The sequence below is a fragment of the Pleurodeles waltl genome, chromosome 4_2 (genome assembly GCF_031143425.1).
Source record: "Pleurodeles waltl isolate 20211129_DDA chromosome 4_2, aPleWal1.hap1.20221129, whole genome shotgun sequence".
NCBI classification, from domain to species: domain Eukaryota; kingdom Metazoa; phylum Chordata; class Amphibia; order Caudata; family Salamandridae; genus Pleurodeles; species Pleurodeles waltl.
In genome coordinates, this window is record NC_090443.1 from 852,862,309 (window position 1) to 852,888,942 (window position 26,634).

General features: G+C 41.8%; 1 protein-coding gene across 2 annotated transcripts in view; it reads right to left on the minus strand.

Annotated features, from left to right (window-relative positions):
• Positions 1–26,634, minus strand: part of PRKAA2 (protein kinase AMP-activated catalytic subunit alpha 2) — a 275,147-nt gene that overhangs the window by 80,168 nt on the left and 168,345 nt on the right. For both annotated transcript variants that reach the window (XM_069232599.1, XM_069232600.1), the window contains exons 5-6: positions 19,667–19,754; positions 8,320–8,544 (exon numbers count right to left, since the gene is read on the minus strand). In XM_069232599.1, coding sequence (XP_069088700.1) covers positions 8,320–8,544; positions 19,667–19,754 — 313 coding nt within the window. The remainder of the gene's footprint in view (positions 1–8,319; positions 8,545–19,666; positions 19,755–26,634) is intronic.

Sequence of the window (26,634 nt, forward strand, 5' to 3'; positions counted from 1 at the left end):
CTGAGGACTCCCCCCGATTCTACCACACCGACACCCTCAACGTCAGTCCTTTCTGAATGCGTCCCCTCCTACACCCCTTCAGGCCCCCTGAGACTCCCTGGATGACACTTCTCACACTTTCCCGCCCCCTGTAATGTGTTATTTTATTCCTTGGTAGTTATGGCCTTAGGCACAAATTCCACAACTTTATTACATTGTGCCACCCCGTCTGCCCCCTCCGCTTATACACGACCATTTATACTTCATGCTGTCCCTGCCCCGTCCCCCACCCCAATTTCTTATCTATCTCCCTTTTTATTACTTCTGTGATTTGCCACATAGCTTTAACTGGACATAGACTGCTGCTTGTATCGATTATAGCCCACGGTATGTCTTCTTACAATTGGTAATGCCAGCCTCTGTCTTTGAATAAAACATATTTGTATTGTTGCTCTTTCTCTTTAATGCAAAATCTCAATAAAAATAATTTAAATAAAAATCCTAGCAATTCAAGCACAGTTCTGAGGAGCAGACATATCATTCATACAAATCATAAGAAGACTTTCATAGAGCTAGACTTCAGAGCACCATTGTGTGTGCAGCCACAACACAGTAGAAAAGTAATACAACTGATGGGCAAGCAACAGAAATTATGATATCTAATCGAGCAACTATTTCTACGAAGGTGGAAGTACAAGAGTGCCACTGAAACAGCACTGCAGTCCGTGAGGATCTTGATCAAATGAGGAGGTATTTTGGCATCGGGTCAAATGAGAGAAAGAATAGGGGTAAAATGCCAATGTCGAAGTATGTGACCTCAGCTACACATTATAAATGATGTTAATAATAACGCATGGAGCCAACTTACACAACGGGGGTTGGGGGTAAATGGGGGGGAGACATTGCAACAAACATTGTCATAGAAAGTCAAAGTTACTTTGGTTCAGTAACAGTATTTCTTGTAGATACATAAACTTCTTACTAGTGTCACACCTTATGAATTAAATTTCCTGGCTCCAGACCGGTGCCCGAAAGCTTCTTCATATTTGCCAGATTGTGGCATGCGGCTCCAGGCAAGCATATGTCCGCAAACACAACAGCAATGCTGTATGTTAGGGGTCAATTTGTGTGCTGCAGTCAACTCGTGAAGTGTTTTGGCACCCAATCGAGATGTGCAGAGAGGAATCGAGAGAGCAACATCATTAACGTATATGGCACATAACATATTGCATAACTTGGGATATTTGTAGACATGCTGTTAACTCATAAGGGGAGAAGAAATGGTAGTGAGGAATCTGCTTTTGATTTTGCATTCACCAGAAATATCATTTCAGGAGGTTAACTTTTTCTTCTGCTAGATATACCTTCCTGCAGAATCCTCATCTTATGAAAGAGTTTTCAAAGCACATGCTGAGAGTTGACAGATCGGTGTACGAGATCCTCTTGGCCCAATCTGTGGTGATCAGAATCAGCTGTACTCAATCCTCCCACACCTTCAGCAATACCTTTGACAGAAACAGGATCATCCAAAATGTGTACAACAGAACCTCAGATCAGTTGAACCTTATGTCACTCCCTCTCTGAGTCCCACCCTCTTCAATGTCTGCATGAACCCACTCTCCAAGATTGTCAGACACGGGCTCAACATCGTCTCATACGCAGACGATATTCAGCTAATTCTCTCACTTACTGACGAATCATCTACAGCCAAAAGCAACTTTCACAAAGGAATGAAGGTAGTCCCAGAGTGGATGAAAGACAGCTGCCACAAGCTCAACTCGGATAAGATGGAGCTACTGATCCTGCGCCCTACCCCCACCACCTGGGATGACTCCTGGTGGCCCTTTGCCCTCGGAACTGCCTGAACACCCACCGACCACGCACGCAACCTCAACATCATTCTCGACTCCTCACTCTCTATGATCCACCAAGTCAACTCCATCTCATCGTCCTGCTGCAACACACTCAGCCTGCTCTGTAAGATTTTCAAGTGGATCCCTATTGACATGAGAAGAACAGTCAGCCATGCACTTCTCAGCAGTAAACTCGACTAAGGCAATGTACTTTATGCCAGCATCAACAAGAAACTCCAAACAAGGCTCCAGAGAATACAGAACACCAAGGCCAGACTCATCCTGGACAACCCCCCACAGCCACATCTCCACCCACGTGAGAGATCTACACTGGCTCCCCGTCAACAAACGCATCACTTTCAAACTTCTGACACACGCTTACAAGGCCCTACACAACATAGGACCTGCCGACCTCAACCACCATCTCTCCTTCTACGCACCTCCCAGGCAACTCTGCTCTGCTCAACTGGCCCTCGCCACCATCCTTAGGATCTGGAAGAACAAGGCTGGACGAAGATCCTTCTTCTACCTCACCGTACAGACCTGGAACATTCTGCCTCTTCACCTCAGGCAGTCACCCTTGCTGGCTCAGTTCAGGAAGGACCTCAAGACCTGGCTCTTCTACTGACCTGCGTCCCCCTTCAGCACCCTGAAACCTACCGGGTGATAAGTGGTGCTTTACAAATATTTGATTGATTGACTGATTGGGTAATAATTGTGATGGAAGCGTATGGCACAAAATGGTGTACATCCCCTGTTCTGTGCTCTGGCAAAGGGATCCATAAATGTAGCCCCATATTGATCACCCCATTACCTTGGAACACAGTTCCCAATCATGGTCCTCAAGTGAGAGATTGCTGAGATCATCTGCATGTACATTAAGGATGCCTGTAAGGTGAGCTGCCATTGAGAATATTCCCCATCACTAAACCACCACAGGCCTGCTCTTGATATAATGGATGGTAGTGGAGTTGTCCAACAGAATTTGAAATTTACTTCCTGAGATGAATGGAAAAATGTCTTTATTGAAAGACAGACTATCCGAAGCTACAGCACACGTGTGCAGGAGTTGCTCTGACACAAACTAAAGACCTGTGTTGTCATGGCAGACAGATGGGAACCCCAGCCAGCGAGGATGCAGCTGTGATCATAATAGCCACAGTCATCTCGGCCTGTATATGACTGAAAGAACAATCCACTGAAATGCTGGAGGTGTTCATCCACCAATGAAGATCTGACTGACCAGAGTGGGAAATCTGCACCGGAGCAACTGGGCTCTTCTGATGGTGGAACCACTGTGACTTCAGACACCCCTAAATGGCCCTTATACACCATCTGACGTGTGCCACCAGCAGGATGCATGAAGCCTATCAGATGCAAGACCTACAGTACTGGGATCCAAGCCTGAGTTAGTCATCTCCTCAAGATCTGTGATCCTCTGAGGGGTAGGAAGTTCATGCAGATCATGTTCATTACCGCCCCATGAAGGTCAGCCTCTCTGCAGAACAGAGGTAGAACTTTTGGATATTGACAGTAAATTCCAAGTTGTGGAGATGAGCCATTGTCTAGTGTTGTCCAATGAAGGTGTTCTCTCCTAGGGATCACAGGAGAAATGAAGGGAATAGGTGAATCTGTGCATTTATACAGTTTAACAGGTGTATATCTTTCTAATAAATTAATTGACTGAGGCTTTCACGGCCCTCTCTGCATACCTGTTACTAACACGGGGCAGAGATCACAAAAATGTGGTTGCAATGTATTCTTGTAGCAGTCAAGGCTCACTCCTGGATTTCAGGAGTAAAGCTGGAGTTTTATAAATGTAAGCCACACCTAAAAAATCTACTTGCTGACACATCTACACATGACAAAATCTCTGTGAATCAAGTGCCTGGTGTTTTCATCCACTTTCAATCGCATCTTGATCTGATCTTCAGAAGAGACCAGACATTTACACACCCAGTTAATATATAATAATGAAACTGTTTTATAACAGAGTCTTAAATCATGCTTCAAAACAAAGCACTTTATTGACACATATCGTCTTCCATAGACTTCATAGCATTCTACTGCTAATGTGAGTGCCACCACAAGAGGGATTTGCAGCCAACCTAAGGCTGCAGAGAGTGACTTTGACTGCCACCTTAGTCACACGCAGATTACTGTGGTTAACAGCAAAGAAACATGTAAATTGGTGGATGATGGAAATGGAGAAAGTAAAATGGACCCTTTCGTCCTGCATGGCAATGTTTTGTGTTCTGAGGAACATGAGATAATTGGATGTGAGCACCTGCAAGGGGGTACATCCAAGTAGGAGAAAGTGGCAATGGATGAATTTTGAGACCAGGCTTTGTAATGTCAGAATGGTAAAGACCACATACACTTAGTATGACAAAGACACTGTAATCAGTGAATCACTTTAAGGGAAAGCTGCCCCAGTTGATCACTCTGGATGAAGGTTGGATCAGTGGCAGAATGACGCAGATGGTATGAGGGTAGTGCTTGTTTTTTTAACTTTAGTATACCACTAAAATGCATCCTCACGCAAAAGAAATCTTAGAATTGGTGGTATTATATAAAATGTCCAGTAAAACAAAAAAAGTTGAAACATGAAATATAAACAATACAACTACAAAAGAATCAATCAAAACATAACGATACAGTGTGAAATAATAAAGAATAAATGAAACACTAGATCTCCCAAGAGCATATGTTTCAATGACACTAAGAAAGGCCAAATAAAAAAAATAAGTGGGTGATTTGCTAACATTTTGTGTTGGGTTTGCATTATAAAAGTGAAGCAAAAAAGTGTTTCCTATTATTTTATTTACTTTTCGGCACAATGCTTGTTTTGCTCTGGAAATTGACTAAAAATAAGGTAAAGCACTGCTTTGTGTTACTTAGCATCAAAAGGGTTTTACATGGGCATTCACATGCAATCCCCCACCTTTTATAGGAAATACCCCATCTACCAAAAATGTGCAACAGGGTTTTGCACCAAAAATAACATCTTTTGAAACCAGGCATTAAGGTGTTAAAGGTTTTCCAGATTTGCATATGTGCTGCGCTGTTCAGCACACATGCAAAGTAGAAGTTTTAGAAGTTGGCTAGGCATAGTATTTTGCAGTGGAAGGAAACCCTTTGAGTACAAAACCTATGCTAGACTTACACACATCCTTGCACACAGCAGCAAAATTATGTGCTGACCCTATGGAGAAGGAGCGAGAGTACCATATCTCTGTAGCCATGGTGCTGTGCTGCTCCCTCCCTGTCATGCAATGCCGTGCAGCATTTTTGGCTGCTGTGCTATGCTGGGTGACACGTTTAGTAATTCTTCCCCTAAGTCTTCAAACATTTAGGACAAAGATCATGAAATAGATAGTAATGGTGATGGGTGGGAACACTGGAAACAACAATGCGCAGGGCTAGACACATGTATCTATGGTGGAGGCATAGAGTAACTTTAGTTCAACTAATCACAGACAATATATATAAGATAGTAAGAATAAGTCTGCCGAGGAGAGAACGTCACTGGCAGAAAGGCATTATCAGGTAGTTGTTGGACTACTTCTTGTCTTTGAAGAAGAAGACATAAAATTAGTAATCCTCTCCTGGCTCCCATATTTTGCAACTTGGCACTTGTCATCTGCCTCAGAGGCAATGCTTGACTTCTAAATATATTGGATACAGGCACATTATGCAACGTTTGAGTACATTACTGACTCTCTTGGAGTATCCTGTCTGGATATGCCCTTTGTTCTATCTCCCCCCTTCCTAGGAGTTAGTTCTGCATATGGCAATCAAAAGCGAAGTTTTATCTGACATCCACTATTACCTATTAGAGGATTGTAAGTGTAATGAGCATCTTCCAGATCCTGAGCATGCACTGTCTGTATGGTTAGATGTAGTGTGACTCACCTAAAAGGACACAGTTTCAGTGTTCATTGCTTTACATTTGCATGGACACTCGAATGCCATTCATGAAGACCGCATCCTGAAGTATTTTGAGAGGACTGGCCCAGTGCTGGTGATACCAGTAAATATGGGGCAGGGAAATCCGGCCCTGGGGATCCACTAAGAAATGAAGGATTACCAAGGGAATCAGTAGTTCCAGGTGGACTCTCTAGTGAGTCCTCTTTTTTGACCTGGGCTTTCAAAAGGAATATTCAGCTGCTTTTAGCACCTGAATTCTCTTTGAGAAGATAAAAATCTCATATATACAATGGGACCAGTAACTGCTGTGACTAACTATTGGCTGGTATGTGTTGTCATGGCACTTCTTTTGAGGTTGTAATGGGTTGAATTGTAGAAGTCTCTTAAAACATTTTCTAGGATGGGCAAGGAAAAGGACAAATCATGCTACAGGGTGTTTGAGTGCATGGGAGACTTGATACTGAAAATTGTGCAGTGGGAAGCATGCATTGTGTGATTCTTTGAAGGGACCTGTGTCATAGTGCAAGACTGTACATGCTAGCTGTGTCTTGGGAGATATTTGCTAATAGTATTCATATGCTGGACGTTCTCTGAATACATTCTTGATCGGTGATATGAAACACTATTTTTAGGTCTGGCATTAGCCAAGATCCTTTAATTTTACTAAAATTATATGTATAACCGATTGACATAATGGGGCTTATAGCCACTTCTTCTCACCGACTAGTCTGTTCTTGTGCCATTCACATTTTGCCTCCACTCACTACAGCATACAGCATGGGGCAATGAGTCAGCCTACTTCAGCCACTAGGTAACTACGAATGATTGCATTTAGCCCTTTCACAAGGAGCAGATCCCCACAAAAGGTAGTCTATTCAGTGCCAGAGATTTTGTTTTGACTTTATTATTACTTTAGAGTTGCCTTTGTGGAACTACCAGCTGAGAGCACAGGTCACATTACAGCTATGTCAGCTCCTCTCTCCTGCCAAAGCCGTTGTAAATTCCTTTTGAAGTGGCATTTGTTTATTTACCTGACTGGGACAGTATTGCTAATCCTATGCTTTTAAGTTTTAATAAGGTTTGGGTAAGTGTTCTAAGTACACCTGCCTGAAAGTCAGCACCCAGAGTATTATACTAAAATTATATGTGTTTTTTTATTTTTTATTTTAACATTTTTATTGGAAGCAGATGGTTGTCATGTTAATAAGTTAAAATGTTATTCTTTTATTCGTGTTTGTGTACGTGCTTGCAAAAGAAGTAAAATAAAAACAACCACACTCCATGTTGCCAAGGCCAGATGTATAGGCTTTTCCGACTCATGTTTCACTCTGATACTGTGATATGGTCTCTAGTTGCCTGTCTTGTTCTGTTTTTTAGGTCTGGTGTTAGCCAAGATTTTTTTAAATTTAAAAAAGTATAATATACTTATACTTGAACTTCATCCATTAGCTTGTGGTTATTTCATTCACAGCTTCTTGAACAATACATTTTACAAAAAACATTCAAAAACAAAACGAGAATTGCCAAAAGATTGGTGGCCAACGTCAGACCTGGTTTTGCCAATGCTTGCTTTATATTGTTACCCATGATTTGCTTTTGATAACTGATTGTGTTTGCCCCATCTGCCTGTCTTGTGTTTTGACATGCATTGTCAATTGTACAAGGAGTGCTTGATTCAGGGTGAGCTGGTAACTGTGCTATAGAAGAATTGCTCTTTTTGCTGTACTTACGTTCAATGTATTTAAATGCTTTTCGTGTGTTTCTGCAGGTGGTTATAAATAGTTCCAAAGTGTATGCAAATGTGGGGAGAGCCACCTTAGTTGGCCTCCCGTGTATTTGCTATTGCTCAGTAATCACCTCCTCACTTTATATTTGCTCAATGTTACTTTCACCAAATAAGAGTGATGTTGCTTTACTTGGCTGCCAGTTTTGTACTTCACTGTTTTCCCGATCACGCTTATGCTCCGTTAGAACACAAACATTTACTGAGTCTCTAGAAACATCAAGTTAACTCTACATTCGCATTCTCTAACTTTGTTTATAGCAAGACGGCAGCAGATTTGCTTCAGAATTAAAAGTCATATTCCCTGCAAAGGTGAAAACTGTATACTTTTCTCAGCTGAGAAGGTCTTTGAATGAAAGGCAAACATGCAATTTTGTAGCTGTGAACAATTATAAACGACATTCTAAAATATCTGATAAGAACAAAGTTTGAAAGCATATGACATTTTTATGCTTTTTATTTTTTGTTTACTTTTCCGGTATTTCAGTTTCCTCTGGTAAGCATGTTCACACATGAACAAAGCACCTGGTGGTGATATTCCCCCTTCTGTGAAATGTGGTCTGCAACAATCCTTATTGCCATATAGCCAGAAGAGTTTATGTGATTACAGTTCATGCATCTTTATGTATGATTTTACACAATGCTTACCGTTTGCTATGCTCTTATGTTTATCTTTTTCATAAACATTCAATAAAAAGTTTCTGAGATTAAAAAACAAAACAGTTTGAGATATATTCCTTGTTTTTTTACTTATTGCGTATTGTACTGTTTTACCTTATGTCTTTAATTGTGGCCCGTTTCAGGGGGTCCACCTGCATCATATGCATAAGAAGTGTGGCAACTGAACGGTTCAAGTATTCTGGAATGTAAAATACTCCTCCGCGTATTTTCTTAAATAGGGTAGGAACGTGTTCATCATCAAATGGGAGGGTTCCACAAAGGAGAGCGTATAGTATCACACCACAACTCCAAATATCAACTTCAGGACCAGCATACAACCTAAAGAAGAAAGAAAGGAGAACATATTAGGTTGAAAGATGGATCTGGAGAAGAACCATTTGTGATCCGCAATCTTCTTGTGCCACCAGCGAAATGTGACCTTTACGGCTACGCAATTTCTTGCCATAATAATAAAAACACCCACCCAAAGTAAAACCACAACCAAAAACCTGCAGCTGTTTGCATGCAATGTAGCTGTAAATTGTAAGGGATTTTATTTTAACATCTGATGGGCTCTAGGTTAATCATATGACACCTTATCGTGGTGAAAAGTTTGTTTACCAAACTTCGACTTGAGGGCAATTCAAGTAACAAAGCAAATGGTAGAAGTAAAATGATCCACAAATCCATTAACTATACCTTATGGGAATGACCACTGTCCCTGGGAATCTGTACCAACACGCTCAAACCACATCTTTGGTTCCTAGTGTACTACTAGTGATCAGGGGGCCTTATCAACTCAGACAAGCAACTATTGCATTTCTCATAATGGAACTGTGCAGTACTAAAACTGACTTATGACTTTCTTGTCCTGGTAGCTTCAAGTTATCCGCTGGTGTACTTTCATATAATCTTTTTTCAGGAAAATTGGTGAGTAATCTGCTAACATTTTCAGGCTTGGAAGGGTTCCATATTCTGGGGGGACTCCTCTCTCTTGACATTGTCATTAAAGCGGGTTTGTCAAAATATACAGCTACACTATTATGCAGTTGCAAGTAACACAATTTACTGCAACCACGTCAAACATTCAGGTTTACCTAGTGAAAACTTGTTTTTTATAACTAAAGACCCATCATTTTTTTTAAAACAAACTTAAGTATGCCTCCAAACGTGATGTAGTGATGTGAAAGGGGGTGATGAGAAGCAACTTAATTGAGCACATCCACTTTTTACTGAATCTTTACATGTACATTTAATTTTGGATCACAAGAAATTTAAATAATAACTTAATCTCAAACGAACTGAGTCAAGATCCTCCTGAAATTCATGAAGCATTCAACACTCAACAATAACCCTAAATAGACCCATAATAAACTGGGTGACATCTTTGCTGTAGACTTATTAGACATTAAATTGAGAGCAGTGACGGATTTGCTCCTGATTGACCCAACAATTCACGCACACAGGGCACACTGTACGGTTCTAGGCTACATTACTTACTAGGTATGGATCTATCGAAATCTAAACTGCCTTTCGTATCTCGCGCTTTAGGGGTTGTTGCCTTGGATTAATGGAGGGCCTAATGAGGTTTGAGAAAAAAATCATACTCAGCCACTAATTGTGCTGCATGTTTCAAAATTGCAATGGCGTTTAAAAAGTGTAAAATGATGACAAATATATCAGCTTTCATTACGCCTTTTAATGATGCTGAAATTTAGGTGCTTATTTCCAGTACTGTGCGTGTGCATATACGTTTTCTGAGCAACTCTTGGGCCCTGATTCACATAGGTAAACTTACACTCTTGTGTAAATGTACTTTTTTCAGTATTCTCCACTAAACGTTTTAATAATAGCTTTACCACTGCGGAGACTCAGCAGTCAGGGCTGAGCACTCTGCACATAAAAATACAGGTTTGTCCTATCTTTTTATGTGCGGAGTTCTCCTCCCCAACTTGGTAGTAGAGCGGCAAAAGGAAGCCACACGGGTCCACCAGAATAAGCTAAAATCAGTGGCAGCCTTGATGGCATTAGTAAAAGTTAAATTGCTACTCTCTTTGACTTACAGAGCATTTGCCATTTGTGACAAACTAAACTGTTCTCTAGATTCAGCAGTATGATCAATGTTTAATGTTTATATTATTAAAACCTGCACCACAATCTCACTTGCATCTAAAAGATGTTCTTAATTGCCCTGCATTAAAAGTAAAACTAAAAGCGCTATATGCCAAATGTATGTTCATAAAATATAAATAGCGGAAATACCGATAATAGCACTCTAGTCTAGTGCAACCTGGGCTCTACAATAACAGAAGCAAAGCAGTTCCCTGTAGACTACTCACTCAAAACCGTAAACTACTCACTATTGGACACATTATCTAACTTAAGTGATGAAAGCCTTCTTAATAGGCATTTACTTTGTATAATAATATATTATGCACACATGAAAGAGTGCATTTCATTATCAACATGTAATATATATTTACAGCAAAACAACTCAATGACAAATATTTACACTCTGTTTGAAGATGTGCTTGTATTCCTTCTTTACAATGTTTCCATGGACGTTTCATAAGTGAAATACACCCAGGGCTAGGTGTACAAAACCTTAGTTCGGCCAAAAATGGTCTGTGATGAAAAAATGCTTTTTCAAATGTACAAACACCAAACTGCTATTCTAGTGAATTGCTGTTTGGGTTTGCAACCAAAAACAGAATCACTATTTGGAAGGGACATGTTTAGAGTGTCCCTTCTGAATAGGGAACCCAACAGGTATGTACTATGGTTTGCAACCAAAATCAGGTTGCAAAACATTCGTACTTTATTTCCAAACTCAAAGTTGGTGGTAACCTATTCGCAAAAGGGAAGGGGTCGCCTTGGGAAGCCTTCCTCTCGAGAATGTTTAAAGAAATATGTTTTAACAGCAGGCAGTGGTATCATAAAAATGAAACTTTTCTTTTTTTTTAAACAGATCCCATTTTTCTTTGAGGAAAACTGACTGCATTTACATTGAAAAAAAATGATTGCTTTATTTAAAACCAATCACAGACATGGTGGTCTGCTGATCCCAGCAGTCCACCATCCCTGTGATGGCAGTGAATCTTAGTGGTTCAAAACTTGTGATCTCATTAATGTTCATGATGTAGGTCCAGTGCTTAATTTGTAAATAAAAACATGCCGGTGCCCAAAGCCCTCCTCTTAAATATGCAGCTACTGCAATTACATTTGTAAACATGGAATATTGAGGCAGCATAATCCTAAAGCCATATCAGGTCTCTTTAATCCATTTGCAGCCACTCCCTGCTCTTCAGCTCACTCTTGCAGATCTTTGCTTTCTCCCATAGTGAAGCTTTTTCGTTTTTCTCTTCCATTGTATTTCCAATATGTGTCTTTTGCTCTCAGTAAAAGCTTGAGACAGAAAATAAGCGCCGGCCCTCATAAATAAGTGCTGGTGCCCTGCACCTGCAATAACAACCAAAAATTAAGCACTGTGTAGGTCTATTTGCAACCCACTACGAATCAGTAGTTAGGAAATAATAGGAAGACATAACTTTAGTACATTGGTAATAGCGATTACCAAAAAGTGATTTGTAAAAATTTGCTATTTGGTAATCACTGTTACCAATGTTAGTACATCTGGCCCTCAGTGCTTAACTTGTAAAAGAAAGAGTGCCAGTGCCCACAGCTCTGCAGAGAAGCCTGCGGCCAGTGCAATCGAATTTTGCCATGATAAATTGTGCAGTGGGAAGCATGCATTGTGTGATTCTTTGAAGGGACCTGTGTCATAGTGCAAGACTGTACATGTTAGCTCTGTCTTGGGAAATATTTGCTAATAGTATTCATATGCTGGACGTTCTCTGAATACATTCTTGATAGGTGATATGAAACACTATTTTTAGGTCTGGCATTAGTCAAGATCCTTTAATTTTACTAAAATTATATGCATAACCGATTGAAATAAAGGGGCTTATAGCCACTTTTTCTCATCGACTAGTCTGTTCTTGTGCCATTCACATTTTGCCTCCACTCACTACAGCATACAGCATGGGGCAATGAGTCAGCCTACTTCAGCCACTAGGTAACTTCGAATGATTGCATTGAGCCCTTTCACAAGGAGCAGATCCCCAAAACAGGTAGTCTATTCAGTGCCAGAGATTTTGTTTTTACTTTATTTTTACTTTAGTGTTGCCTTTGTGGAACTACCAGCTGAGAGCACAGGTCACATTACAGCTTTGTCAGCTCCTCTCTCCTGCCAAAGCTGTTGTAAATTCCTTTTGAAGTGGCATTTGTTTATTTACCTGACTGGGACAGTATTGCTAATCCTATGCTTTTAAGTTTTAATAAGGTTTGGGTAAGTGTTCTAAGTACACCTGTCTAAAAGTCAGCACCCAGAGTATTATACTAAAATTATATGTGTTTTTTAATTTTTTATTTTAACATTTTTATTGGAAGCAGATGGTTGTCATGTTAATGTTTGAAGATGTGCTTGTATTCCTTCTTCAAAATATTTCCATGGACGTTTCATAAGTGAAATACACCCAGGGCTAGGTGTACAAAACCTTAGTTCGGCCAAAAATGGTCTGTGATGAAAAAATGCTTTTTCAAATGTACAAACACCAAACTGCTATTCTAGTGAATTGCTGTTTGGGTTTGCAACCAAAAACAGAATCACTATTTGGAAGGGACATGTTTAGAGTGTCCCTTCTGAATAGGGAATCCAACAGGTATGTTCTATGGTTTGCAACCAAAATCAGGTTGCAAAACATTCGTACAATATTTCCAAACTCAAAGTTGGTGGTAACCTATTGGCAAAAGGGAAGGGGTCGCCTTGGGAAGCCTTCCTCTCGAGAATGTTTAAAGAAATATGTTTTAACAGCAGGCAGTGGTATCATAAAAATGAAACTTTTTTTTTTTTTTAAACAGATCCCATTTTTCTTTAAGGAAAACTGACTGCATTTACATTGAAAAAAATGATTGCTTTATTTAAAACCAATCACAGACATGGTGGTCTGCTGATCCCAGCAGGCCACCATCCCTATGATGGCAGTGAATCTTAGTGGTTCAAAAATTGTGATCTCATTAATGTTCATGATGTAGGTCCAGTGCTTAATTTGTAAATAAAAACATGCCGGTGCCCAAAGCTCTCCTCTTAAACATGCAGCTACTGCAATTAAATTTGTAAACATGGAATATTTAGGCAGCATAATCCTAAAGCCATATCGGGTCTCTTTAATCCATTTGCAGCCACTCCCTGCCCTTCAGCTCACTCTTGCAGATCTTTGCTTTCTCCCATAGTGAAGCTTTTTCGTTTTTCTCTTCCACTGTATTTCCAATATGTGTCTTTTGCTCTCAGTAAAAGCTTGAGACAGAAAATAAGCGCCGGCCCTCATAAATAAGTGCTGGTGCCCTGCCCCTGCAATAACAACCAAAAATTAAGCACTGTGTAGGTCTATTTGCAACCCACTACGAATCAGTAGTTAGGAAATAATAGGAAGACATAACTTTAGTACATTGGTAATAACGATTACCAAAAAGTGATTTGTAAAAATTTGCTATTTGGTAATCACTGTTACCAATGTTAGTACATCTGGCCCTCAGTGCTTAACTTGTAAAAGAAAGAGTGCCAGTGCCCACAGCTCTGCAGAGAAGCCTGCGGCCAGTGCAATCGAATTTTGCCATGATAAATACCAAGGCTGTATAGTCAGAAATCCAGCTCACGGCTCTTTAATCGATACCAAACACTTCCTGCCCCTTTATTTAACTCTTGCAGGTTCCTACTTTCTCCCTGAGTGATGGGTTTTCCATCTTTGGCTTACTCCCTCTTTCCTTTTTTGGTGTTTTTCTCTTTCTTGCTGTTGTAAATGTCTGGTACAGTAAAATTAAGTGCTGGTCCCCGAAAACAAGTCCCTTTGGCCCTCACCAGCAACTACTGGCTCAAATTAAGCACTGAATACGCCCAAAGGTAATCCCATTACAGCCTAATTTATTTCTAGGAAGCATAGTCCAAAGATTTACACATTCAAGCGGGGACTTCTCTTGTTATGATGGCCGATGTGCTTCAGCCTGAAATTGGTCAGGGCCTCTTTGAGACATCACACACGAACCAATAGTAATAAGTGTACCTAAAAACATATATATATATATATATATATATATATATATATGTACAAACAACTAAGCTCAGAAAGTAATTTCCACTTACTCAGCCACACCGAAGGGCATATTTGTACTTCTTGGTGCAAAACTGCACTAATGCAGTTTTGCACCAAAAAGTTTAGCTCCAGCTTGCGCCATTCCTGAGCACCAGCCGGTCACCATATTTATGGAATGTTGCAAGCCGGTGCAAAGGGTGGGCTAACGTAAAAAAAAAATAACGTTAGCCAGGTCGGGCTGGCGGGATGGGAGAAGGGGGTTTTGCACCAAAAAATGACGTTAGGCTGGTTAGAGTAAAAAAAGATTACTCTAACCAGCCTAGCGTCATTTTCTGATGCAAAACCATCCATACCACATGACTCCTGTCTTAGAAAGGACGGTAGTCATACCCACCACCACAATAGCCAGCACAAGGGACCAGTGTTCCCTGGGCATGGCCATTGCACCCTGTGCCATGCAGAGGGCCCCAAGTTGGGCCCCCGATGTCACTTTAATTACAAATATAAAATTACTTACCTATACTTACCCTACTTACCTGGGATGGGGTCCCCCATCCTCCGGTGTCCCTCTGGTGTGGGTGGGGGTGGTCTGACCCAGGCGTTAAATTATAGTACAACGCAAGCTTTGCACCATTATTTAGACCCTCCTCCCACCGTGCATTATTTTAGCACGGGGGATAAATATGGGGCTATGGGGTTAGCATCATTTTTTAAATGGGAACGCCTACCTTGCATCTCATTGATACAAGGTAGGTTCACGCATCTAAAAAATAGTGCAAACTCCCATATTTTGATGTAAGACAGGTCTAACGTCAAAATATAAATATGGAGTTCATTTTGCGCCGAGTTTGCATTAAAAAAATGATGCCAATTCAGTGCAAATGGGGTATAAATATGCCCACTAGTTCTTCAAGTCACAAACATTTCATGATTCCCTCATGGAAATACTCTATCACGAACTACACCAAGTCATCAGCCGATACCATAATTGGCAACAACACAATCGGGTGGATACCCAAATTACTATTAAATTTTGCATATAGCACGTCAACAAGTCAGCTCCCAATTAAGCATGCAAATGAGAAAAGTCACATGCACTGAACCTCACTTCAATACCAATGCAAGTTCAAAGAATGCTAATGCTCTGCGTGTTGGGCTACCATACAGCAAAAGAAAATACCCGGATGAGGCTTACTTCAATGCACTGGCAATATCTGGGACACAAGAAAACAATGACTTTTTAGTATCTGAAATACATATTTCATCACTTACGTAAGATATGTGTTCAATACTGAGTAGGAACTGTCACAACTCAATCTTGTGCCCTCTACATGGTGGGTATTACTCACTGGACTCATGTTATTCCTTCCACTGTGGTGCCTTTCCATCTCAAAAGCTCCATGACTCCCCCTTCTGTTAGACCTGAACCACTGACCCTCCTGTGTGTGTTGCTATGCAACTTTCATCTAGTTTGCACCTGCAGATATTACGTGCCCTTTTAGGATAGGCATGCTTCCACTGTAGACCATTAGGATGTACCATCATGCATTTGGGTTCCATTCTAATTGTTGTTGTCAATTACCATTTTCACCTGCTGCCTGTTAAGCCATGCTCATTTGTATGTAACACGTGACTCTTCCCAGGTTCCTTTGGAAGCCTTCATGTGGGGCATGTGCCTTTCTGGAACACTCTTGGCTTCCTGTATAAATAGCCCCTCTGAACTTACATCAGGCTTGGCCTCATACCAGATACCGGACCCTCACAAGTCTCCGTCAAGTGCTGCGTAAGCAGCTTCCCTGCACTGACCTCCCGAATTGCCTGGATCTCCTGTGCTCCTGTTCAGCACAAGATTTGTCCCTGCACTCATCTCCAAGTCACCTGGACCATCCTTGCTTCATTTCTGTGCACCTTGTTTCTATACAATCTGCCAAGTCTTCTGGAAATCATCTGACGTTCTAGTCTTCCAGGCCCTTTCCAATGACTCCAAGATCCTGACTCCAGAAACCCTTGAGAGTCTCTCCTCCATGAGCTACGATTCTGCCTCTTCTCTAACTTCTAGCAACGACCCATCTGCTGCCTCTGGTTTCCTGTGAAGTATTTCTCAGGTTAAGTACTTGTTCCCAGGTTAGTGCACACTCATTTTTAGTAGTCATTTCAGGCTTGTCCATTATTCACCTTGCTTCTGTCTATGGACTCTTTCTCCAAGTCTTGGTTCTCTGAACTGTTTGCCCATGGAATAGAGACTATCTCCTGAATCACCTGTACCTCCAATTTGTGAACTGAGTATTACTGTGTTTTCTAGCATACCTTAGGAGTGTTTACGGCTCAACACTGAACTGAGTTTAACAGTGTTTTCTATTATATATTGGAAGTGACTGCGGCTCCAACTGCTGTTTCAGCAGTAACCGTGTATCTAGACTGTTTTGGGAGTGTCTCTTAACTCTAATCTATGTTTCTAACACAATCTTGGAAATCTCAGTGATTCCAACCTTGTGTCTCGATACAACCTTGTTTCTCACATTGTAGTGTTTTCAAGTGTTTGTCAACGTACAAAGTGTAATCCTGTGAGTGTTGATAACTCCAACCTTGTACCAAGAACAATTCTGTTTCATGTGAAAGTATATTGCCGAGTCCTGATCTATGTACGGAACACAGCCTAGGGAAAGCTGGCATCATAACCTTGTGTCCCGTTGTACATAATCAAGTCCTAGCCTTTGTGTAAAGCACAATCTTGGGAAAGTTAGTATTCCAACTGTGGGACTTATTACGTGTTTGGCGGTCCGTGGACCGCCATGGTAGCAGTGGTGGTCCGATCACCGCAACTTTGGTAGTCAGACTACCGATTACGAGTTTGGCAGCCAGACCGCCAGAGGACTGCTAGCAGACTGCCTGCACTGCCATTGTCAGTGTGGCGGGGACCGCGGCGGTCCTGATCAGGGTGGCCAATGTTGGAGATCCTAATATTGGGACCGCCATGGCCATTACGACCTGCAGGACCTCAAAAGCGATCCAACTGCCATGGAAAGCTTGGTGGTGAGGCAGGTAAGGGGCTTAAAACAGGGAGCCCTAGGAGGTACACCCCCATTTAGGGTGAGGTGGGGGTAAATGTGGGCCCCCAAAATACTTGGGATTTCCGAGGTCCACTGTGTCCCATGCATGAATTGGTGCATGAGCATAGTTTGCCCGTCATGCTGACAGGTAGGGATGCATGGCCGGCAGTAGCTCCATTATATTGCCCCCTGTCTCCCCCCACCCATCACGGCAGCCCTGTGGGGAACTCATAATCTGGCGGTCTTGGGAACGTCAGCCTGTCGTTGTTTAAAAGACTGCCACCATGGTGGTCTGGCGGACCGACCTCCAAACTCGTAATGAGGCTCTTTGTGCCCCTTCAAGTCTTGTTTCAAGTTCATGTAGTTTTTAATGTAATCAAATTCCAATAGCAACCTGGTCTCAAACATACTTTGAGAATTGTTTAACTTCCACCTTATGTGCTCAGAGAAACCTAGTTTTCTATTTTCTTGTGAATGTCTGTGATTCTAAAAATATGTGTTGATTGCTGGTTTTTGGAGTGCCATTAACTCCAACCTACGTTCTGAGTTTTCTGTGAAGTGACTTAATTCTAGCTAGTACTTCCAGTTCTTCTTCGAGTTCCTTAAGATTTCTCTAGAGTATCTGATTCATCTGCTCCCATGTTATGATTATTTAAGAAACCTTTCATTGATTTTTCATGATAGCCAGAAGTACTGACTAGCAAACATTCATCTTCAATAAAATCAGAAGGACAAGAAATCACGATCCTGTTTAGCAGAATAGTGCAAGTTTTCTTATTTGTTATTTTGTCCCGACTTCTTCTAGATTTGGGAGTAGGGCCAAGCACTGGCTCCAGTGTCATCCATTTGGTTGGAAACCAGATGACTGTGTGACAGGAGCACTATTGTTCAACCAGTTTAGGGTTTTGAGTGATTACTCTGGAGAACTGCTTTGTTTGTGTAAATGTATGTTCAGAGCACATAGTGCAACAGTGGCGGTTCTGAAGTGTCACATGTGATTATGACCATATAATGATGAATCATAGTTTTCTGACCATTGCCACTGACATGTAATACCCTTATCAACAAATGTGTCTGATTCCACTTCTTGGAATTTACTGTTTAGATGGTAGTTAAAGGAGAACCCTGATATCGATTGATGTAAAGAGAATCTTTTGAATGTCTGAACAAAAAATTGACATGTGTGTAAGGGCATCCATGTCACAGGTACCTTAGGAATATTTCATTAACCCACTATTGACACAAGATAGGGTAAACTACTTGTACTTGAAGATTTCTTGTGTTACCAATCACACTCTTTTGAATGGGAAGGGCTGCCTTTTCTTGCAGTTGCTGTATAGAAGTGGATATTATCTCTTTTATGTGTTGCTATCCTGCATTTAGATTACAAGGTCAACTTTTCTTTCCCCAAGCTTTTTACTTATGGCTATGTATAAAACCGTAGTGTGTTAAATTTGTTCTCTGTAGGTTCTTATCTTACACTGTGTGGTAAAAACCTTGCTACCTTCGCCTGCAGTGCTATGGCCAACTTGCTTTTTAAATATTGTAAAATATGCCTCAGGCGGTCAAACATTAGTGCTTGATATGAACTGTTTTTTTACTTTCATTCACAGTGTTATCATTGCAATAGTTTTGACTAATCAAACAACAAACTTATTTTGACTTTTAGTGCGATTACCATTAACATATTGTAGCAATTTTGACATTTAAGATGACTATGGGAATGCAGTTTCAGTACAGTATCTGTGCATCCCTAATTCTGAAAGCATAGCCCACACCACAACAAAGAAAATTTGGGAATAGCTAACCTGTATTGTTCTGACTGACTGGATATTTGGAGATTCCTTCTGATATAAGTATATCTGCCAAGTGTGCCCGCTTGAATATGCTTCAAAAATAACATTGAACAAAATCAGGATCCTGAGACTCTAGAATGTGAGCTTATGTAGAAGAATACTTTGAAGCATTCCAAAATGCAATATCACCAGTCTGCAATTGAGAAATCTGGTGGTGGTTTAATCAGACCTTATATACAGTTTTTATTAATTGCAGCTACTGACTTGACCAGAGGAATCCTGATGGTGGCCTCCTGCCATCATTTAATACATATGTTGTACTCCAACAAAAGAAATGTCCTTGAGTTTAAGTGTAATCTACGTAAAGTACTTATTTGAAAGTATGTTATAGATTCTTGCTATCAACAAACTGATAAAACATTAAATATACATTTTGCAAGCAAGCTTTTCTTGTTTGTTAACTTACCTGCCAGAAATAACTTCTGGAGCAGCGTAGTTTGGAGAACCACAACTGGTTCGAAGAAATTCACCATCTGACATCATATTCGAAAGACCTGAAAACAAGACAACATACTATCATATCGCAATGGTAAATGTGGATTAACTTTCAGGATGGCACACTGACACACTCCATTACTCTCAGGTGCCGTAGCAGGTAAATAGAGCATATTAATTACAACATTCCCAGAGTCAACCTTCTGATTGATGGCAAGGTTGTTGTGGAATATCAGTCATCTGGTACAGTAGCAAAGGGCCAACTTTTTATAGAATTATGTAGTTTTGTGTTCACAATAAATAATTTTGGATAAAGGCTGAATGGACGGTTTGGGTAAGTTTATATATTGAAGCTGTAGCTTGCACAAAAGTGACGCCCTCTCCTACAGAAGAAGAACAAGCAACTAATTAGAGCACAGTGTGCCAGAACAGAGCAACATTCTATAAGCATGAATTAGATGGTTTAAAGTGATGAATGCTTATCTTATGCTGAAACCAGTTGTTGGATATTTAAGGTATTTAGATTCTCTGCAGATATCTTGCTTGAATAAGCAGAGCGACACAAGTTAGGCCTGTCAGCCTTAGGGTGGTCTTCTCCCAAACCTTTTGCTTCACCTCCTTCATTTTTGCTGACCATATTTTTGCTGGCCTTATGACTCTGCACACTTTACCACTGCTAACCAGCGCTAAAATGCTTATGCTCTCACCTCTAAAACATGATTAAATTGGCTTATACCTAACTGGCATATTTACTTATAAGTCCCTTGTACAGTGGTATTCCATATTCCCAGGGCCTGTAAATTAAATGCTACCAGGTGGCCTGCAGCATCTATTGTGCCACCCACTTAAGTAGCAATGTAAAACATGTCCCTACCCTGCCATGGCAACCTAAATGCAATTTCAAACTGCCATGTCGACTTGGCATTTAAACTCCCCTTGTCAAGCTTTAAACTCCCTTTTTATTACATATAGGTTACACCGAAGGTAGGCCCTATGTAGCCCACAGAGTAGGGATTATGTAATCAAAAGAATGGACATGTACATTTATGTTTTACATGTCCGGGTAGTGAAAAACTCCCAAATTTGTTTTTCACTACTGTGAGGCCTAGCTTTCCTATAGGATAACCTTGGAGTTGCCTTATCACATTTCAAAAGTGGAATTTCCAAATGGGAAGAGATAACTGGGTTCATATTTGGTGTCTCTGGATTCGGAATTTAAAATCCTAACATATAGTGAAGTTGGATTTTAAATTACAATTTTGAAAATGACACTTTTAGAAAGTTGGCATTTTCCTGCCCTTAGCCCTTTTGTGCCTGTAGCCTGTCTTGGGTCACATGACTGGGTGTAACTGACAGATAGATTTTGTGAATTCCTCCCAGACAGTCACACAATAGAGGGATTTGGTGCGCCTGGATGGACCTTCTGCTGACAGGATAGGAGCACGGAGCTGAGCACAGACCCACCTACAACTAAATAGCTTATGCTCCGCCTTCACAAAAACGGCTTAATGAACCTACATCTTCACTTCAGCCAGCTTGTAGCCAGGACAGGAGAGGTAGGGAATTCCATGTACTTCAAAGCCACTGCCTAGAAGCTTTTCCTGCCTTCCAGAACCAGGGTTCCAGGGTACACAAGAAGGACATCAGATACCAACTCTTCAATACATTTCTGGGCCTGTGAATATTCTGTCAGGAAGAAGGTCTGCTGCTCCTACAAGGACTGCCACTCTACTGGACTGGTGCTCTGAAGGAACTGCTGCCCTTCTGAGCTGGCCTGCTACCCTTTTGCCTGGGGAAGAACTTGACCTGCAATTCCATTTTGAACCCAGGGTCCCAAAGTGACTCAAATGACTAGTCTGTAGGCCTCCTGGTCTGCGTCTCAGGGACATAGAAAGGTTCCACAAACAGCTTCTGGACCCAACTGCTTTGGGTTCCTAACCCCTGAGTGGTGCCTCTCAGGTCCTGGACCCTTGGTGTAGCTCATAGGCTCTTTAAGTCAAGCTTTTGGGCTCTTTGTGACTGTGAAAGTGCAAGTCTGCACCAGAACCAAGCCACTCGCAGCTAAATTCAGTGCTTACTGCCGCCAGCCCATCTCTTCACACAGCACACATTGATCACCCAAGAAGGACCATCAACAAGAAGCTCCAGCCTGCCTATCCCTGACAACTGGTCTGCTCTTAATGCCACTCTGACCCCCGCACTCTCCTTGCTCCTCGAGACCCTCTCCAATGCGAAAGGGACTCTTTGCACAAAACTTGAGAAGGTAAAACTTCAGCTGGACTAATATGGGACTGTATCCGGCCTGTGCTCCATTTTGGTCAGCCTGATTTTTTTACTTTGACCCGGTCCAGTGCAACCAGATAAACGTGGTTTGCACTTTCTGCTTTTAGGTGCTATTTTCACTTTATTCTTTAAAAATTCATAACTCCGGTTCTACTGATTGGATTTTTGTTGTTTGGACTTGTTTTATCTACTAAATTAAGCTCTATTTTTCTAACCTGGTGTAGGATCTTTTTGTGTGGTGTTTTCACTGTTTTACTTTTTGAAGTGTTGCACAAATATTTTAAACATTCCCTTTGCTCTGTGCCAAGCTACGAGAAAGTTGAGCACAGGTTAATTTGGGGCTTGTTTGTGCCTTACCCTGATAAGGACTGCGGTTGCTGCTTGACCAGGGTTCAACCCCCAGTCAACCAGTATCCCAGTTTCTAACGCACATTACGTATAATGCTTTGTTGCTTACATGTCCTTTATATGAACAATAAGGTTCGTATATAAACTTATAACAGAATTATGACTATAAACACTGTTTATACACTGGGAGAATGCAGTCTTGATTCAAAGAAACAGTTTCTGACAAAAAGTACAATGGAAAATGCACTAATTGTTCTTGAATAATTGAATTAGATAAGGAATATAGAGATTCTGCACCAAGAAAGAACAAATGAGAACTTAATCAATGTTAATTGACATGCCTGGTGCAGTTAGCAGACATGATTAAACATGCCCTCACAAGAACCATGGAACACGCACATTAATAGTGGCCAAGACTTACACACTACAAGGAGGACTCTTCTGTGACACTTGAAGACTGTTGTGAATCAGACTTTGAGGGACCCAAAATTTGATCCTGTTACAGATCATCCCATTTGTTTCTATGTCATCAACAGAGTTATTCCCTTTGCTCTAGATGTAGCTTTCAAAAAGTGGTTGTCTTGATAAGGATAGGCATTTAGTGAAAATCTTAGCACCATAGATCTGGTGTCTCCTCCACCCAGCACTTGGAGGAAACATCTGCTCCACACTCTTGGAGAGATCCATTGGTGCAGATCTCAACATGAAGAGAACCGTTGTGAACTGGTAATGTGCTGTCGCTACCATGTGATGCAGGCACTAACTTTCACATAGCAGAATACAAGGTATGCTTTAAGGGCGGTGTAAAATTACCAAGAAATTTCCCTGGAATACAAATGAGGCTGTTACTTTCAATGAGACTATATTGATGTTTTTAATAGCCTGGGTATTATGTCAAATGGAATTTGGATGCATTGCAAACTACGACCCTGGACCACAATGTGGACCAATCATAAATCTTTGGTTATGTCTTCTCTGCATGGAAAGACAGTCATGCGGTTCCTTCCAGTAGCCTAGCTTCTCACTGTTTTTTGTCCAGGACCTTTGTAACTGGGAAACTCTATTTTGGCTCTTTCTCTGCTATGGCAGCCACATAGTAAACAAGGTTGTGTAAATTTGCTCTCTGACATCAGTGTGATGAATTTTGTTATGCAATCTTCATTGAAAAAGTTGATTTTAATCCCTGGTAGGTTTGAGTTTGTCAAAGAAAGGACTAGTTGCATTGCAATTATCAAGGCAATGGCAAATAGAAGTGGGTTTTGGGGTCGGTGCAATTTATAACCTCAGACTTATTTAAGGTGATTTTGTATAGAGTATAAAATGCTTTTGTGCTAGTAATTTTACAGAGAGAGCAAACATATTTCAGAATTGGGAAATCAGTGTATGATTTTGCACGTCTGCTAGTTGTTTTTTTAATTGCTCTCTTCAAGACATTGTCATAATAATAATGGCCGGAATACGTGTCAGCCATGATGCTGTCCCTTCAGTTGTGTTCATGTTGCATTTATTATACTTTCATAAAGGAGATTCCATCTCTTTAACAAAACCACAGCCTGCTTAAATGCCTCACGTTTTGATTTATCTGTACATGTTAAAAGTAAAAACCTATATTTGTCCTTTTTTATATAAACAAAGCAAAAGTATAGCCAATTCAGCTTGCCCATGTTTCTTCACATACTGCAAAAATATTTTTATGATGTGTACTAGACTAGAATGTCCATTCCTTCCTATGCAGTGTGAAAAACTGTGCAACATAGCACTTGCTCCATTATTGTACCAATGCTTAATCTGGGCCCAACTAAGGGGATCATTCTGACCCTGGCGGTCTTGGACCGCCAGGGCGCAGAATGACGGAAGCACCGCCAACAGGCTGGCGGTGCTTCCAAGCCCATTCTGACCGCGGCGGTAAAGCCGCGGTCGGAAAACCGGGGCCGGCGGTTTCCCGCCGTTTTTGCCCCGGCTTGGCGAATCCACCAGGGCAGCGCTGCCCTGGGGATTCTGACCCCCTTACCGCCAGCCTGTTTCTGGCGGTTTTCACTGCCAGGAAGAGGCTGGCGGTAAGGGGTGTCCTGGGGCCCCTGGGGGCCCCTGCACTGCACATGCCACTGGTTGCATGACTCTTTGATAACAGTACATAGCTCACTGTGCTATATTAGCATGGTAACTTGAACTGCAAGTAACAAAATGATATCTGTGACAAAAGCAGAATCCACTGAGCTTTCTACATAAAATACAATTTCCTGACCTGCTTTTACCACATATTGCCTTTACCACCATGCAAGTCATTATGACGTCTATATATAAAGAAAATATAGTTAGGAGCTAGTTTCTATAGAAAAAGCATTTTTTTGACTTGTCCATATCTTTGGCGCTGTCTGGAAAGTTTTGTTGTGACCCATCAAGTGGGAGCCAAAAAAAAGAGGATGGGGTCCCAAAACGTGTTTTCCCTGTGTTAATTCCCATAGGGTTTTTTAACAGGACTACAAAACCGCTGGACAGAATTACACCAAATTTGGAAGAAATGTAGCTCTTGGTTCAGAAAGTGCCCTATTTGTTATGTGGTGTAAATCTGTTCAGTAATTTTTGATATATTAAAGAAAATTCAAATTTGTATATAAAGGGATGTGAATGCTCTGCAAACCCTCCTGATCTCGTGCTGAGATCTGAATAGCTGCCAACACATCAACAAGGAAGTGTTGACAGTCATCTCGGGCCTCGGCTTCAGCCGAGTCCCTGACAAAAAGATAAAAACTAAGAAAAGGGGCCACGGTAGGGGCACCCTAACCCTTTGCATTCTTTTTTTTAATTCTTGCCAAGATTTGCAGATCCAGCGAAAATTAAAAAAAAAACAAAAAAACTAGCACGGTGGTCATGCTCTTCTTTTGTAAAATGCACCAAGGGGCTCCAGTTGCCAGGGTCATTGTTTAAAAAAAATAAGAAGGGAAGCACACGTGCCCCCCTTCTGAAGCTTACTGAGCCCCACAGACCACCACCTCCCCGGCTAAATCTTTGTAATTGGGCGGGTGCCTGGCCCCCCGAGCCCCGGGGGCCACCACCTTCCTGGGGCTAAAACTTTGTAATGGGGGTGCGAGGATCGCCCCCCAGGGACCACCACTTCACCAGAGCCAAATTATTAGTAATGGAGGGCCTCGTGGACCCCCCCATGCCCTGGAGACCACCACCTCCCTTGGGGTAACTTAAAGAAATGGAGGGTTTCATGGACCCTCCTGGGCCATGGAGACCACCACCTCCCAGGGCTGGCTCCCACTATGTCCTGGGATGCCTACTCCTGGGACATAGCTGTTTGCTCTGACTTGGCAGGAGCTTTGACAGCTCCTGCCAAATCAGATCAAACACAACTCCACTCTGACTTCCTGGGAGAAGAGTTTTCATCTGTTTCCTCTCCTGCAGATATGAGGACAGGGAAACTGAGAAAAGGATTGCTCTCACTGGTGGCTGCATGTTTAGCAGCTCCCAGTGTGTGATATCAATGCCAGCTCCAGCAGGAGGTGGGCAGATGGCTGGGACCGCAGGGGCAGTTAGGCCCCCCCATGGTCCCCAAAGACATGGCCGGGCCCCAGGGGAAGGGGTTCCTGGGGATGAGATTGGCCTGGGAGGGGGGGTGGGGCCCACACGGCTCCCCAAAAAAATAGAAAATATATTTTAACTCTGGGCATGGGGGTTGGGGCCCCCTGGGTCGAAATCAGCCATGGGAGGAGGACCGTGTGGCCCCCTCCTCCCTAAGGAATTGTAGTGGGCCCCAAGGGATGGGGTCCTTGGGGCTGAAATCAGCTGGGAAGGGGGTCTTCTCAGCTCCTCTCCCCCACTGAATTGTGGTAGGCCCTGGGGATGGGGTTCCCGGGGCCGATATCGGCAGTGGGAGGTGGACCGTGCAGCCCTCCTCCCCCATTAGTATTAATATGAACAGATCGTCCCGCATTTTGCGAGGATGATGGACAGCTTATCAAAGTGCCCCCACTCCAGTGCATTTGCTGACCATTTTGGTGGCATGTTATTATTTGCAAGGGATATGAGGACATCCACAGAAAACAGAGAAGCACTTAGGTCTTATAGATAAGAGGAAGGACCCCAGTTTAGTGTAGATGTACGTCTTTGTAGTCTTGTTGGACTCTCTAAAGGAAGATTAATGTTATCACAGGATTTTAGAGAAAGACGCACGAGTCACAATCACATTGTCAAACGCACACAAGGTCGCTGGAGAAATGTCCTTGTGGTCCACTATGCAGCTATAGTGTTGAATACGTACTGGGCATTTACTCAAGGAAACAGAAAGACCTCCACTGGGGT